The sequence below is a fragment of the Salminus brasiliensis genome, chromosome 9, assembly GCF_030463535.1.
Source record: "Salminus brasiliensis chromosome 9, fSalBra1.hap2, whole genome shotgun sequence".
In the NCBI taxonomy this organism is placed as follows: Eukaryota; Metazoa; Chordata; class Actinopteri; order Characiformes; family Bryconidae; genus Salminus; species Salminus brasiliensis.
This window is the reverse complement of record NC_132886.1, coordinates 3,382,905-3,400,938: the sequence shown is the minus strand read 5'-3', so window position 1 is coordinate 3,400,938 and position 18,034 is coordinate 3,382,905. Positions and strand designations below refer to the sequence as shown.

Sequence of the window (18,034 nt, the reverse complement as noted above, 5' to 3'; positions counted from 1 at the left end):
GTGAAACGTGCTCTCTCTGTCTCTGTAGCTCCGGGGCATTTCGTTGCTCAGTGATGGACTGAAGGCAGGTCAGACGCTGGAGCTGAGGAACTCAGAGGAGGAGGTATGACTTTAGTGACCACTGAAGGGATGTTCCACCACTTCACACTCAGTGCTGTTCACCTTCCAAAATCAGAGACCAAATTTGAACTTCCCTCTACCACCAAATGTGGTCAGTTTGGTTGTTTAGTTTTGAGCTAACAAATACTGGAAACCTCACCAGTTAGTGTTCAGCAGTCTCTAGTAGACTTGATTGTGTGGTTTCTGATGCTCTAGGACTCAAAACTAAAGCTCAGTTGCAAAACTAAAGAAGCAAACTTCAGAGACACCAAATAGGTCTTGACTGGTATTGAGGGTAAGGCAGAAAACTGTAAATTTGTGTAAATTTGTGTGAACCAAGTCCTGTGTTAACACTGATATACTAATTATGTTATTTTATCTGTTAGCAGGCCAGTCCACTGGTGAAGTCCCTGCAGGAGAAGTTGTCCAATGCCCAGTTTAAAATGACAGAATACCGCAATCAGATACAAGCTGTCAAACAGGAGCTAAAGATAGCCCACAAGGTCAGTCGCCCATTCATCCCTAATGAATAATACTAAAAGCTGAGAAACTGCACTATAGTATGGTACTGTATCCCAATCTAACTCAATTAAAAGACCTGAAACTGTACTATAGTGAAAGTATGGTACTGTATCCCAATCTAACTCAATTAAAGAGCTGAAACTGTACTATAGTGAAAGTATGGTACTGTATCCCAATCTAACTCAATTAAAGAGCTGAAACTGTACTATAGTGAAAGTATGGTACTGTATCCCCAATCTAACTCAATTAAAGAGCTGAAACTGTACTATAGTGAAAGTATGGTACTGTATCCCAATCTAACTCAATTAAAGAGCTGAAACTGTACTATAGTGAAAGTATGGTACTGTATCCCAATCTAACTCAGTTAAAGAGCTGAAACTGTACTATAGTAAAAGTATGGTACTGTATCCCAATCTAACTCAATTAAAAGAGCTGAAACTGTGCTATAGTAAAAGTATGGTACTGTATCCCAATCTAACTCCATTAAAAAAGCTAGAACTGTACTATAGTGAAAGTATGGTACTGTATCCTAATCTAACTCAATTAAAAGAGCTGAAACTGTACTATAGTGAAAGTATGGTACTGTACCCCAATCTAACTCAATTAAAAGAGCTGAAACTGTACTATAGTGAAAGTATGGTACTGTATCCCAATCTAACTCAATTAAAAGTGCTGAAACTGTACTATAGTGAAAGTATGGTACTGTATCCTAATCTAACTCAATTAAAAGAGCTGAAACTGTACTATAGTGAAAGTATGGTACTGTACCCCAAACTAACTCCATTAAAAAGCTGGAACTGTACTATAGAGAAAGTATGGTACTGTATCTCAATCTAACTCAATTAAAGAGCTGAAACTGTACTATAGTGAAAGTATGGTACTGTATCCCAATCTAACTCAGTTAAAGAGCTGAAACTGTAATATAGTAAAAGTATGGTACTGTATCCCAATCTAACTCAATTAAAAGAGCTGAAACTGTACTATAGTAAAAGTATGGTACTGTATCCCAATCTAACTCAATTAAAAGTGCTGAAACTGTACTATAGTGAAAGTATGATACTGTATCCTAATCTAACTCAATTAAAAGAGCTGAAACTGTACTATAGGAAAAGTATGGTACTGTATCCCAATCTAACTCCATTAAAAAGCTGGAACTGTACTATAGTGAAAGTATGGTACTGTATCCCAATCTAACTCAATTAAAAGAGCTGGAACTGTACTATAGTGAAAGTATGGTACTGTATCCCAATCTAACTCAGTTAAAGAGCTGAAACTGTACTATAGTAAAAGTATGGTACTGTATCCCAATCTAACTCAATTAAAAGAGCTGAAACTGTACTATAGTAAAAGTATGGTACTGTATCCCAATTTAACTTCATTAAAAAAGCTGGAACTGTACTATAGTGAAAGTATGGTACTGTATCCTAATCTAACTCAATTAAAAGAGCTGAAACTGTACTATAGTGAAAGTATGGTACTGTACCCCAATCTAACTCAATTAAAAGAGCTGAAACTGTACTATAGTGAAAGTATGGTACTGTATCCCAATCTAACTCAATTAAAAGTGCTGAAACTGTACTATAATGAAAGTATGGTACTGTATCCCAATCTAACTCAGTTAAAGAGCTGAAACTGTAATATAGTAAAAGTATGGTACTGTATCCCAATCTAACTCAATTAAAAGAGCTGAAACTGTACTATAGTAAAAGTATGGTACTGTATCCCAATTTAACTTCATTAAAAAAGCTGGAACTGTACTATAGTGAAAGTATGGTACTGTATCCTAATCTAACTCAATTAAAAGAGCTGAAACTGTACTATAGTGAAAGTATGGTACTGTACCCCAATCTAACTCAATTAAAAGAGCTGAAACTGTACTATAGTGAAAGTATGGTACTGTATCCCAATCTAACTCAATTAAAAGTGCTGAAACTGTACTATAATGAAAGTATGGTACTGTATCCCAATCTAACTCAGTTAAAGAGCTGAAACTGTAATATAGTAAAAGTATGGTACTGTATCCCAATCTAACTCAATTAAAAGAGCTGAAACTGTACTATAGTGAAAGTATGGTACTGTATCCTAATCTAACTCAATTAAAAGAGCTGAAACTGTACTATAGTGAAAGTATGGTACTGTATCCCAATCTAACTCAATGAAAGAGCTGAAACTGTACTATAGTGAAAGTATGGTACTGTACCCCAATCTAACTCAATGAAAGAGCTGAAACTGTACTATAGTGAAAGTATGGTACTGTACCCCAATCTAACTCAATGAAAGAGCTGAAACTGTACTATAGTGAAAGTATGGTACTGTATCCCAATCTAACTCAATGAAAGAGCTGAAACTGTACTATAGTGAAAGTATGGTACTGTACCCCAATCTAACTCAATGAAAGAGCTGAAACTGTACTATAGTGAAAGTATGGTACTGTACCCCAATCTAACTCAGTTAAAGAGCTGAAACTGTACTATAGTGAAAGTATGGTACTGTATCCCAATCTAACTCAATTAAAAGAGCTGGAACTGTACTATAGTGAAGGTATGGTACTGTATCCCAATCTAACTCCATTAAAAAAGCTGGAACTGTACTGTAGTGAAAGTATGGTACTGTATCCTAATCTAACTCAATTAAAAGAGCTGAAACTGTACTATAGTGAAAGTATGATACTGTATCCTAATCTAACTCAATTAAAAGAGCTGAAACTGTACTATAGTAAAAGTATGGTACTGTATCCCAATCTAACTCCATTAAAAAAGCTGGAACTGTACTATAGAGAAAGTATGGTACTGTATCCCAATCTAACTCAATTAAAAGAGCTGGAACTGTACTATAGTGAAAGTATGGTACTGTATCCCAATCTAACTCAGTTAAAGAGCTGAAACTGTACTATAGTAAAAGTATGGTACTGTATCCCAATCTAACTCCATTAAAAAAGCTGGAACTGTACTATAGAGAAAGTATGGTACTGTATCCCAATCTAACTCAATTAAAAGAGCTGAAACTGTACTATAGTAAAAGTATGGTACTGTATCCCAATCTAACTCCATTAAAAAAGCTGGAACTGTACTATAGTGAAAGTATGGTACTGTATCCTAATCTAACTCAATTAAAAGAGCTGAAACTGTACTATAGTGAAAGTATGGTACTGTACCCCAATCTAACTCAATTAAAAGAGCTGAAACTGTACTATAGTGAAAGTATGGTACTGTATCCCAATCTAACTCAATTAAAAGTGCTGAAACTGTACTATAGTGAAAGTATGGTACTGTATCCCAATCTAACTCAGTTAAAGAGCTGAAACTGTAATATAGTAAAAGTATGGTACTGTATCCCAATCTAACTCAATTAAAAGAGCTGAAACTGTACTATAGTGAAAGTATGGTACTGTACCCCAATCTAACTCAATGAAAGAGCTGAAACTGTACTATAGTGAAAGTATGGTACTGTATCCCAATCTAACTCAATGAAAGAGCTGAAACTGTACTATAGTGAAAGTATGGTACTGTACCCCAATCTAACTCAGTTAAAGAGCTGAAACTGTACTATAGTGAAAGTATGGTACTGTATCCCAATCTAACTCAATTAAAAGAGCTGGAACTGTACTATAGTGAAGGTATGGTACTGTATCCCAATCTAACTCCATTAAAAAAGCTGGAACTGTACTGTAGTGAAAGTATGGTACTGTATCCTAATCTAACTCAATTAAAAGAGCTGAAACTGTACTATAGTGAAAGTATGATACTGTATCCTAATCTAACTCAATTAAAAGAGCTGAAACTGTACTATAGTAAAAGTATGGTACTGTATCCCAATCTAACTCAATTAAAAGAGCTGAAACTGTACTATAGTGAAAGTATGGTACTGTACCCCAATCTAACTCAATTAAAAGAGCTGAAACTGTACTATAGTGAAAGTATGGTACTGTATCCCAATCTAACTCAATTAAAAGTGCTGAAACTGTACTATAGTGAAAGTATGGTACTGTATCCCAATCTAACTCAGTTAAAGAGCTGAAACTGTAATATAGTAAAAGTATGGTACTGTATCCCAATCTAACTCAATTAAAAGAGCTGAAACTGTACTATAGTAAAAGTATGGTACTGTATCCTAATCTAACTCAATTAAAAGAGCTGAAACTGTACTATAGTGAAAGTATGGTACTGTATCCCAATCTAACTCAATGAAAGAGCTGAAACTGTACTATAGTGAAAGTATGGTACTGTATCCCAATCTAACTCAATGAAAGAGCTGAAACTGTACTATAGTGAAAGTATGGTACTGTATCCCAATCTAACTCAATTAAAGAGCTACAACTGTACTATAGTGAAAGTATGGTACTGTGTCCCAATCTAACTCAATTAAAGAGCAGAAACTGTACTATAGTGAAAGTATGGTACTGTATCCCAATCTAACTCAATTAAAGAGCAGAAACTGTACTGTAGTGAAAGTATGGTACTGTATCCCAGTCTAACTCAATTAAAGAGCTAAAACTGTACTATAGTGAAAGTATGGTACTGTATCCCAATCTAACTCAATTAAAAGAGCTGGAACTGTACTATAGTGAAAGTATGGTACTGTATCCTTATCTAACTCAATTAAACTTTCTGTGGCAGGTTTTGAGCAGTGAGGTCGGAGAGGACGTGAGCGTGCCTCAGCTGTTAAGCAGTCCAGGGAGCTGGAGAGGGCGAGCTCAGCAGATTCTGGCCCTGCAAAGCAGAGTGAGTCTGATTAACACACACACACACACACACACACACACACACACACACACACACACAGACAAACCCATACGCAGAATCCAGTCTTGCAGTACTCCACTCACAGTCCTGTACTGTAGACTCAGCATATTCACAGCCCAGTGACCTGGCAGAGCTAAACTCACCTGGGCAGGTGTGGGTGCATTGCAGTGCTTTTAAGAGAGGTGATTTTTTTTTCATGTTTTATTAATTTAATATACAACTTAAACCATATTACCATCTTAATTTCCTCTCACTTTGTTACATCTTAAGTCATATCGCCCCCTACACTTCAGGGAGTGCATTACAGTTATGTGTGGATCATATATGAACATTATAGAGCACTTTAGCGATCACAGTGATCATGACTAATCTTGACAGTGATCATGACAGTGAGCACACATGCCCAGTGTGGGATAAGGGACCTAAGTAAGGGGCTTTGCTCAAGGGCTGAACAGTGCCTGCTTGCTGAGCTCGGGTATCAAACCCACAACCCTGTCATCAACAGCCCAACCACTGAGCCGGCCCTTCCCGCTTATATACAGACCACTTGTTGCTCAGATGGCCAAATAGTTTCGTCTGTTTTGAACTGACCCTCTCGCAGCTGGCTTGTCACATGATTTTATAGCTGTCTAAGGTCACTCTGTGGGTTTGTTTAGTGGGAGAGTTGGTGCTGATTAGGGAGGAGGAGGAGAAGGACGGTGATGAGATGCTTTACTGATGCAGGTACGAGATCTGGAACAGCAGCTGAGCTTGGCCTGCAGTAGAAAGCAGCCAGGTGATCTCAGCCTGGAGGAGGGCATGCCGGGAAATGGGGTCCACCTGAGGAACCAAGACAAGAACCACAGCTACATCCGATCCATGGAGAGAGACAGGAAGGAAACGCTGGAGGTACATTCTGCCCATCAAAAGTTTGGGTTCACCTCGTTTTCTTTTGAAAATTGCAAAATCTTCAGCACTCAGCTTCTTGCAAATATCTGCATTGGCTTGAAGATCAGCTTTTTACCAAAAATAATGATCTGCTGGTCTTTCTTTTTTTGTTAAAAGCTCAGGTTGAAGCTCTTTTGGGCTGAACCCCTCATGTGAGTTATGATGAGTGCTGACATCTCAACAAGGGGGCGGATTGAGTGGCCTTTGGGTTTATTCCCAATCACTTTGATAAACTAGGTGCCCCCTGAAAGTATCTGGGTATCTGAATAAATCTAATTTATTTATGAATATGTAAATTATGACATAAAATATATTCAGCAATAAATATTTTATTAAAATAAATACTTTATTTTTATTTAATATGATTTTTTCTTCAAATATTTGTTTATTTATTGTTGATTCGGAAAGCATTCAGACCCCTTCACTCATTGCACACTTTATTGAGTTATGTATTTAATTGTAATAATTTTAATAATTGCCAATTTCTATCAATAAATATTCACCAATAATAATGAACAATGATGAAGTGAATAGTTTGAATATTTAATAGAAATCAAAAGCAGCTTTTTTCACAAACATATTCACACTGTTCTGTTTACACACCAGATTGGGGTCAGGTTTAAGCGTTCAGCTGTAAGAACCAGCAGAAATGTTCCCAGGTCAAATGGACCCGGTGCAAGTCCACAAGCATTACCTTTAGCTCAATTAATATTAATGTAATCAATGTTTAGTAAATACAATTTAATTTTATTATATAGAAGTTTATTTATGATAATTAACTCATTTTTATTGATGCTTTTTTAATTCAGTCACATTATGTTTGTCAATTTTGAAAAGAAAAAAAAACACTTACGGCCTAAATCTTATATTTTTAATTCTTTGTAGCCTCTTTTCAGCATCATGCCCTGAACAATGTGTGTGTATTAAAACATTTGGGGGGTGCAAGCACATTAAATGTGTTATTTTCCATTTATATCTTCGTTTCACTAATTAAGCCCAGCAGAAAATATTTGATGCTCCAAAAATAATTAAAATTAAAAATATTTTTATTAAATGATTAAACAGGACAGATTGACCTGCAACATAACAGGAGGGTCTACTGCTCTTGCGATGTGTCTGGAACTCCTTTTCTAATTACTAGGTCATTGGCAAAGTGCACACCTGCGTCCAAAGGGCTCACGGTTTACGCTGCATCGTCAGAACAAAACCCAAGCCGTGCAGTCCAAGCGACTGTTCATGGATCTCCTCGATCCTCGCAAGAGCACAGGGGCCTCAATCATTTTGAAAAGGAAGAAGCTTTGCACATCCTTGAGCCTTCCCAGTTCACCTTTCAACACAACCCCAGCCAAGGCCTAGACTTAAATTCAACCAAGCATCTCTGGAGAGACCTGAGGATCGCAGTTTACAGACGCTTGCCCTCCAGTCTGATGGCATTTGAGAAAGAATCTGCCATGAAGAGTGAGATAACCTGCTTGGATCCAGCTGTGCAAAGCTTGTAGAGACGTTTACAAGAAGACCTGCAGATGTACTTGCTGCTAATGGGGCTTCTGCGATGCTTTGATTTCTAATTAAATAAACTGTGTTTTTCTTTGTTATTAAAGGTGAATAAGTGTAGATTGATAATAATAATAATAATAATAATAATAATAATAACAATAATAATAATTGGACTGTCTCTACGTTCCTCTCTGTAGAAACTGAGCGCAGACCATGACCTCCTGCTGAGTGAACACTCGGACATGAAAAAGAAGCTGGAGGGCAGCAGGGCCAGAAACCGCATCCTCAGCGCCGAGCTCAAAGCTCTGAAGACTCAGATCACCACGCTGCTGGACAAGGGAAAACACGACGATGAGTTGGTGGACGCACTGCTGGTGAGTGTCCAGAGCTATCAGCTAACAGTAAACACAATAACAGTTATGGGGAGGTTCCACGGTCTGACCTCGAGGGGGCTTTGCTGCAGTAACAGCCTCTACTCCTCTGGAAATAGTTTACACTAGACTTTGGGTCATTGGTGTGAGGAGGGTTTGATTGTATGCAAGCAATGGGGGGCCTCATACCCCATCCATCCCACTCAGCATTGGGGACACTGACCTCGGGCACAGCTGCCCCAGAGCATCCCGTCCTATGGAGATTATACGAGCTTGAATTTAACACCTGTGCCAACAGTGGGTGAACCTTACACTAGCTGAGTTCATTACATAGAAGGTGTGTCCGTATACTTTTGGCCATATAATGTTCTCAAGTACATACATTAGCAGAAAATAAATAAACATGCCCGTCACCACCACCTCCAGAGCATGACGGATTGGCCTGATAGTTAATTTACCAAACATCTCTCTGTGCGTGTGTGGGCCTGTAATTGATTATGGCATATTAATCAAATGTTTACGTTCATTTGTGAGTTTATTTTAACGAAGGAAGAGGACGAACATGTATGGAGTCTGATGCAAATCCTGCCTGGAGGTACACCATTAGCTTTCAAAAGCCAGTGATGTGCACTAATGTAGACAGGATGTGCAGAAGTGAGCCAAACAAGCTGCGGTGTAGCGTTCCTGATTAAACAGGAGAGGACATTCATTAAGGCCGAGCGCAGCCGCCTCACACAGCTGACCTGTGTCTCCGCTACTGCTAACCCACAGAAGCAGCAGGCTCAGCTGCAGGCCATGCTCGGCCAGCTCAGCCAGAAAGAGAAGCTGCACCAGGAGGCCCAGCAGGGCCTGGGCACGCAGCTGCACACCGAGGCCCAGCGCCACAGCTCCCTCGTCCAGCAGCTCAAGCAGATGGTCTCAGAGAGAGAGGCCAAGGTCCAGCAGCTGGAGCAGGAGATCCAGCAGCTCGCCATAAAGGTAAGACCACCTTTAAAGTGATAATATGTGAGAATTGGCTCCACCTACAGCTGGGAAGTGTATTACACTTTTACTCCACTGCAGTAAATACAAATCAGGTTTTGAGCGCCCCCTCATGGACAGCTGTACACAGGCATTTCTGGACAAGCTGAGAGATCCAGAAGCTAGAGCAGCATGTGGGCGGAGGTGGTGGAGTAATACTACAGGATTTTACACTAATATGACTCTATGGGTTCTGCAGTGTTACACAGCAGCAGTTCTGGAGAGAGGTTCTCCTCCTGCAGCTCCACCACCAAACCTCCATAGTGCAGTAGCAGCAGCAGCGTTCCGGCCTGGAGTGGGAATGATGGAGCGATGTTCTCCCCCTGTTCCAGTCAGTGGAGCATCAGCATGATTCTGAAGCTGCTACGCTATATGGACAAAAGTTTTGGGACACCTACTTATTCATTTGATTACGCTGAAATCAAGGGGATTAGTATGTGCTGGATTTTGGAGGAGCATTGCTATGAGGATTTGATTGTATCAAATCATCCCCAACTCATCCAAGAAGTATTGGATGGAGCTCCACTATCCATCATTCCAAAGAACACAGTTCCTCCACTGCTCCACAGCTCCTCAAGGCTGGGGGGCTTTATACCCCTCTACTAGCCCACACCTGGCATTATTAGCCAGCATGGTGCCAACAGGGTCATGTTTATTATCTGCTTCAGAGAGTCCTATTCTATTGGCAGTACTTCTCCACAGGGACTAGACAAGCTGTGTGTGTGCTCTCTAGTGGTCTTGACTACAACACTACAAGGTATCCCCAGTTTAGAAGGCCAGCGTATATTCACACCTGTCTGTCTCTACAGAAGCAGGAGAGTGGTGGTGAGACTGGAGAGCTGAAGAGCATGAGTAGCTCCGCCCCTTTTTCAGCAAAGGAAGAAGCAGGCAGGAGGAGCAGCTCTGCCAGGTACTGCAGCCTCACTATAGGAGGAGGTGATGGGACATGGGTTTTCACCAATGGGTATTTCTCTATCTGACAGATAAAGGTTTTTCGCACCAGGTTTGAGGGTCTTGTGTGTTGTTGCAGATCAGTCTCCAAACTTGGACATAAACTTGTCGAGTCAGCTCCATCACTGATGACACCTGGAACCAGCGCAGATGTCAGGTTTGTTGCTGATACTGTTGCTCACAACTTGCTTAGAAGTTTACGATGCTGATTAGCGCCCCCTTTTTGTGCAATATCAGAGAGACCCCTGAAGCGGCCTGCTGTCCAGCGTGTGCTGCTAAGCTGGCCTCTCTGCAGGCCCAGTGTTGTGAGTACAGGGCTTTGTACCAGGCTGCTAATGTGGAGAGAGACAGGCTTCTGGAGCTGGCCAAGGTGCAGCAGAGGAGGTATGTTCACAACATCTCTTGGCAAGTTAGCTTTAGTGTAGTAAGAACACACTATGTGGTCAAAAGTTTGTGGACACCTTTCAAAGTTTGTGGTGTCAATCGAGGGTATTAAAAATGCGCCTGCCTCCCTTTTACTGCAGTTACTGTTCCTACTCTTCATGAAGGCGTTCTGTTAGATGATGGAACATTGCTGTAAGGATTAGATTGCATTCAGGCTTGAGAAAATCAAGTATAATTGGTTTTACCACTCATCCCAAAGGTATTGGAATCAGTTCTATCATTCATGGCAGAGAACCCAACAATGCTGGGGGGCTTTATTGGCCTCTAGCTCACACTCAGCACTGGAATTCAGTGCTTTGGCAATGCCCATGATGACTGTTAGGCTCATGTAAGAGCCTCTCTAGGCTGTGCCGGTCTACTAGTCAGTGATTTTCTATGGAGATTCTACAAGAAAACAGCTCTTTTAGCAACGAGTTGCAAACATTTGGACATGTAGTGTAGTTTGAGCAAGCAAAAAATATCAAAGTGAAATAAAATGAAAAGCTTACGTAGCTTAAGCTAAAAGATACATTCTGAGTTCCCTTATAATGTACAGCCCTATAGTAGAGAGCACTAACCGTTAGTGGTGACACTCCCTTGCAGAGAAGAGGAGGTGAAGCAGAGGTGTGTGGAGATTGAGCAGAAGCTCAGGGACGAGCGACGGCGCTCTGTGATCCTGGAGCAGCAGCTAGAGAGGCTAAAGCTGGACACAGAGAAAGGACCCAGCTTGAGAGCTAACCGCAGCAGGACGGGTACGAGTATTACCAGCTCATTTAAAGCAGAACAGATATCAGCGCACTGCAGGACAGGATTACATTGCTGGATAGGAATACACTTCTGGATAGGTAGAATCAAACTGCAGGACAGGTAGAATCACACTGCAGGACAGGTAGAATCACACTGCAGGACAGGTAGAATCACACCACAGGACAGGTAGAATCACACCGCAGGACAGGTAGAATCACACCGCAGGACAGGTAGAATCACACTGCAGGAGGGGTAGAATCACACCGCCGCACAGGTAGAATCACACTGTAGGACAGGAGAAATCACACTGCAGGACAGGTAGAATCACACTGCAGGATAGGTAGAATCACACTGTAGGACAGGTAGAATCACACTGTAGGACAGGAGAAATCACACTGCAGAACAGGTAGAATCACACTGTAGGACAGGAGAAATCACACTGCAGGATAGGTAGAATCACACTGCAGGACAGGTAGAATCACACTGTAGGATGGGTAGAATCACACTGCAGAACAGGTAGAATCACACTGCAGGATAGGTAGAATCACACTGCAGAACAGGTAGAATCACACTGCAGGATAGGTAGAATCACACTGCAGGAGGGGTAGAATCACACCGCAGGACAGGTAGAATCACACTGCAGAACAGGAGGAATCACACTGCAGGATAGGTAGAATCACACTGCAGGATAGGTAGAATCACACTGCAGCACAGGTAGAATCACACCGCAGGACAGGTAGAATCACACTGCAGGAGGGGTAGAATCACACCGCCGCACAGGTAGAATCACACTGCAGGACAGGAGGAATCACACTGCAGGATAGGTAGAATCACACTGCAGGATAGGTAGAATCACACTGCAGGACAGGTAGAATCACACCGCAGGACAGGTAGAATCACACCGCAGGACAGGTAGAATCACACTGCAGGACAGGTAGAATCACACTGCAGGACAGGTAGAATCACACTGCAGGAGGGGTAGAATCACACCGCAGGACAGGTAGAATCACACCGCAGGACAGGTAGAATCACACCGCCGCACAGGTAGAATCACACTGCAGGACAGGTAGAATCACACTGCAGGAGGGGTAGAATCACACCGCCGCACAGGTAGAATCACACTGCAGGACAGGTAGAATCACACTGCAGGAGGGGTAGAATCACACCGCAGGACAGGTAGAATCACACTGCAGGACAGGTAGAATCACACCGCAGGACAGGTAGAATCACACCGCCGCACAGGTAGAATCACACTGCAGGACAGGTAGAATCACACTGCAGGAGGGGTAGAATCACACCGCCGCACAGGTAGAATCACACTGCAGGACAGGTAGAATCACACTGCAGGACAGGTAGAATCACACTGTAGGACAGGAGAAATCACACTGCAGAACAGGTAGAATCACACTGCAGGATAGGTAGAATCACACTGCAGGACAGGTAGAATCACACTGTAGGATAGGTAGAATCACACTGCAGGAGGGGTAGAATCACACCGCCGCACAGGTAGAATCACACTGCAGGACAGGAGGAATCACACTGCAGGATAGGTAGAATCACACTGCAGGACAGGTAGAATCACACCGCAGGACAGGTAGAATCACACCGCAGGACAGGTAGAATCACACTGCAGGATAGGTAGAATCACACCGCAGGACAGGTAGAATCACACCGCAAGACAGGTAGAATCACACCGCAGGACAGGTAGAATCACACTGCAGGACAGGAGGAATCACACTGCAGGACAGGTAGAATCACACTGCAGGACAGGTAGAATCACACCGCAGGACAGGTAGAATCACACTGCAGGACAGGAGGAATCACACTGCAGGACAGGTAGAATCACACTGCAGGACAGGTAGAATCACACCGCAGGACAGGTAGAATCACACTGTAGGACAGGAGAAATCACACTGCAGGACAGGTAGAATCACACTGTAGGATGGGTAGAATCACACCGCAGGACAGGTAGAATCACACCGCAGGACAGGTAGAATCACACTGCAGGACAGGAGGAATCACACTGCAGGATAGGTAGAATCACACTGCAGGACAGGTAGAATCACACTGCAGGACAGATAGAATCACACTGTAGGATGGGTAGAATCACACCGCCGCACAGGTAGAATCACACCGCAGGACAGGTAGAATCACACTGCAGGACAGGTAGAATCACACCGCAGGACAGGTAGAATCACACTGCAGGACAGGTAGAATTACACTGCAGGACAGGAGGAATTACATTGCAGGACAGGTAGAATCACACTGCAGGACAGGAGGAATCACACTGCAGGATAGGTAGAATCACACTGCAGGACAGGTAGAATCACACTGCAGGACAGATAGAATCACACTGTAGGATGGGTAGAATCACACCGCCGCACAGGTAGAATCACACCGCAGGACAGGTAGAATCACACTGCAGGACAGGTAGAATCACACCGCAGGACAGGTAGAATCACACTGCAGGACAGGTAGAATTACACTGCAGGACAGGAGGAATTACATTGCAGGACAGGTAGAATCACACTGCAGGACAGGTAGAATCACACTGTAGGACAGGAGGAATCACACCGCAGGACTATGAGTTGAATTGTGTTTACCACAGGTGCGTCATTCAGTGGTTTAAGTCTTCCTGAGAAACAAGAGGGCCTGTCTCCCAGAAGAGCATCAGAGCCAACGCAAGATGCCCAACTCAGCGAACTCAGCACACAGTGAGGACATTTTCCTTTCACCTGTACAGCTTTCACACTGCCTCAGAAATATTCACACCTGCATGCTGTTTGCTCACTGTTTATGGCTGGTTAAACTACAGAAGCCAGGTCACACAGTCACATTCGGGAACTCGCTCTTGTTGACATTCTTTGGCTTCTGGTTTGGGAACGTTTTCATAGGTTCTCAACGTGTCCTGAATCAAAACCAGTGTCTGTCTCTGCACGGTGGCCTCCTGTTTCTGATTGTCCAAAGTAGTTACTTTCTGCCTCTAATCTAAACTTCTCGTATCCCTCCAGGCTCGCTGTCCAGCAGGAGGAGCTGGAGGCTTTGAGGACGTCTCTGAAAAACGCTCTGCAAGCCAAAGAGGAGGACTTGCAGCTGTACAGTACTATGATGAGCCAAGTCAAGCAGGTTTTCTTACAGGCTCTCAGGCAGCACAAACAGGCCTCAGACCAGGAGACCTAGCCCAGAACATGTACTAACTCCAGACTTCAGGCCTCCAGCCTTCAGCCTTCAGCCTCTCAGCCTTTCAGACGCTGGCCTGTGGAATTTTAAGGAATAAAATCACCTTAACTGTTTGGGTTTATAGATTTTATTCCTAAAATGTGAAAATGGTTCAACATTATTTGAATTTTATGACAGTCTGACAATTGACAAATGCACCTTTCAAATGTTTGGAATCAATTTTTTCAGTGTAATAAAACCTGTTTAGTTATATGAAGCTCTAATAACATTGATATCCAGAATGAAGCTCTAATAACATTGATATCCAGAATGAAGCTCTAATAACATTGATATTCAGTATGAAGCTTTAATAACATTAATATCCAGTATGAAGCTCTAATAACATTAATATCCAGTATAAAGCTCTAATGACATTAATATCCAGTATGAAGCTCTAATAACATTAATATCCAGTATGAAGCTCTAATAACATTAATATCCAGTATGAAGCTCTAATAACATGAATATCCAGTATGAAGTTCTAATAACATTAATATCTAGTATGAAATTCTAATTACATTAATATCCAGTATGAAGCTCTAATAACATTAATATCCAGTATGAAGCTCTAATAACATTAATATCCAGTATGAAGCTCTAATAACATTCATATCCAGTATGAAGTTCTAATAACATTAATATCCAGTATAAAGTTCTAATAACATTAATATCCAGAATTAAATTCTAATAACATTAATATCCAGTATGAAGTTCTAATAACATTAATATCCAGAATAAAGCTCTAATAACATTAATATCCAGTATGAAGTTCTAATAACATTAATATCCAGAATGAAATTCTAATAACATTAATATCCAGTATGAAATTCTAATAACATTAATATCCAGAATAAAGCTCTAATAACATTAATATCCAGAATGAAGTCAATAGTGATTAAATCCTGAGGCCGATAATTAGTAATTAGTTAATATAAAACTGAAATTATGAACAGAATGAATGATTCCAGATGTTTGAATGGTTTAAACTAAAAAAGACTTTCTAAAGATGATAATTCAGAACATTTGAGAAAGTTTCATTTTTATGAACTGCTATGTTTGATCTTTAGGCCCTTATTATTTTTTTTTTTGTCTTTGGAAAGCCTTCATGAGTCTGACCCCAGTGTCCCAGTGCTCCAAGACACTAATGTAAGCTCAAGGAACCAGACCAGGACTCTTGTTTCCTCCAGAACCTTTCATGGCTGTCAGAGAGACACTCTGAAGGTTTCTTAATATACTCTGATGCTAACAACCTGCCCTGTCCTCTGTTAATCACAGCAAAGTGAATTACCTGCCATGATGGTTCCCATATGGAGGAGGCGTGTGCAGGACATCAATATGGTCAGCAATATGAGGCTGCCAGATGTAAAGGAGATACGGGCAGGACCTGCTATGCGAGATGAAAAATGAAAGCTTTTGTTGTTGTAATTAGCTCCAGGCTAAGTCCTCATCTTAGTCTCAATACATCATTGTCATTCAAGTTATTAGAGCAGGCTGCTTGTTCATGTCTCAGCTCATATTTTATACATGAAACCACTAAGATGAAATTAAAAAGAGCTTCTACATTTTAAACACACCAGATACAGTCATGACTTTTTCCTCCTTGCTCTCCTGTTCAGTCTCTTCTGTCGGCAGCAACCTGGAGGTCCTAGGATGACACTGTAGGGTTGTTGGAGACTTCTCCATGTTGGTCAGCTTGTAGATGATTTAGTGGACGGTGGAACAGCGGCTGATTTCTAACTGTTCTGAGATCTGTTTAACCCCCGTCCATCTGCAGACTCCTCTACAACATCTCCACCCTTCTTTCTGAAGGCCTCAGAGAGCTCCTCTCTGGATCTGACCATGATGGTGATCTTCTTTACCCCTCACTTCAACAACCATCAAGATCAGACCAGACTAAACGTCTGAGGTTTAAATAAGACTCCAGACTCCTCCAGAATAATCCTCTCCAATCTTCTGCAGCTGATGTTCTGCAGCTGATCTTTTGCAGCTGATGTTCTGCAGCTAATCTTCTGCAGCTGATCTTCTGCAGCCGATCTTCTGCAGCCAATGTTCTGCAGCTGCTGTTCTGCAGCTGATCTTCTGCAGCTGATCTTCTGGAGACTGTTTGGACTTTTTCCTCAAAGAAAAATTAAATTCCACTTTATTAATGATCAAAGACATTTCTTCGGGTGTGTGAGTTTAGTTAGACCTCTCTCATCTCTTAGTGCTGATTACACGAAGATCAAATGGGGTGTCCTCACGGTACAGTGTGATATAGTGGTTCTGATGGACCGTAGACGGGTAGCAGTATGAATTTATGCAGGTAAATGAATGTGTTTTTCTTTTTTTCCTCATATTTCTGGCTCTCGAATATGGAAACAAACTTTCCAGCGCCTGTTTTCTGACGCACGTTGCACATCATCAGTATTTGGCTGGAGCGCAGCGTGAAACCATGACTGAAAACCCAAACCCCAATCCCCTCGGCTGGCCATCTGAGAGGGGTCTCGTCGTCCAGGGCAGCGGTTCCTGCAGCCGTCCCAACGGCGGGCTCATTATCGGTGGGGTATACCTGAGGAACCTCAATATTCTCCACTGCTTTCCAGTCCTGCTGACCTCCCCTGGGCCCTGTCCGTCCAGGACAAGCCAGGCCAGGCTAGGCTAGGCCAGGCCAGGCCCCCCTCCTCCCCTAACACTCCCCTTGCCTTCCCTCCCCTCCTCACCACGCCTAATTTAAGCTCATGGCTGGAGCTGTGTGCTCCTCGTCAAGCGCCGCAGTATTTGGTGTTCCGGGAACGCAGAGGGACAGCAGCGAGCCCCGGGGCTCTAGCCAGCGAGAACGCACCGCAGCGCAAAAATAAAACCCCAGGCCGGCTCCGACCCGCTGGAGAAAGGGGGCTCTTATGTGCACGAGGGCCACAGAAAGCTGCCTGTATGTGGAAGTGTGTGTGCATGTGTGTGTGTGTGTGTGTGTGCAGCTCACGGAGTGTTTGACAGGCTACAGCGGGGCGCTGAGTGGCGCATTTATGGCCTGGCACCTTGCCAGCGGCCTTGCAGGGAGCTTCGTTTCTTACGGTCAGGTGTCGCTCCCCATTAACGTCCACTCATCCGTCTGCACTGACCGGGACCCCGCAGGAGCCCCTCAGTGTGGAGAACAGATCCGACAAAGATCCAGTGCACGGTTAGAGAACACTCGCCTTCACTTGGGTTCTACAACGCTTTACTGTGCACTTCTGAACACTAAAGCTCATATGTTGACATTGTGTTCTAGTTCTAGTGTTCAGTAATGACTTGTGTTCTAGATATGTGCACTTCAGGAACAGTTATGCTGCCCTGTGTCCTAGAATGCTTATGTATACTTTTAGGAAACTTATGCTCACTTATGAGAACGCTTATAAGGACGCTTATGTTTAGTGCTAGAACAATTATGCTGTCTTGTGTTCTAGAATGCTCATGCAGACTTCTAGAACATGTATGCTCTCATTGTGTTCTAGAACGCTTGTGTATTCTTGTGCTAATGTGCACTTTTCCTCTAGAACA

At 42.3% G+C, this 18,034-nt stretch overlaps 1 protein-coding gene across 2 annotated transcripts in view; it reads left to right on the top strand.

Moving 5' to 3' along the window:
- ccdc13 (coiled-coil domain containing 13) overlaps nt 1–15,071 on the top strand; it is a 19,695-nt gene extending 4,624 nt beyond the window's left edge. For both annotated transcript variants that reach the window (XM_072688684.1, XM_072688685.1), the window contains 12 exons: nt 29–103; nt 486–602; nt 5,238–5,342; nt 6,087–6,251; nt 7,985–8,161; nt 8,930–9,136; nt 9,988–10,088; nt 10,209–10,286; nt 10,367–10,513; nt 11,156–11,304; nt 13,908–14,013; nt 14,311–15,071. In XM_072688684.1, the coding sequence (XP_072544785.1) occupies nt 29–103; nt 486–602; nt 5,238–5,342; nt 6,087–6,251; nt 7,985–8,161; nt 8,930–9,136; nt 9,988–10,088; nt 10,209–10,286; nt 10,367–10,513; nt 11,156–11,304; nt 13,908–14,013; nt 14,311–14,479 (1,596 nt within the window). In that variant the 3' untranslated portion in view covers nt 14,480–15,071. The remainder of the gene's footprint in view (nt 1–28; nt 104–485; nt 603–5,237; nt 5,343–6,086; nt 6,252–7,984; nt 8,162–8,929; nt 9,137–9,987; nt 10,089–10,208; nt 10,287–10,366; nt 10,514–11,155; nt 11,305–13,907; nt 14,014–14,310) is intronic.
- Nucleotides 15,072–18,034: the final 2,963 nt, after the last annotated feature.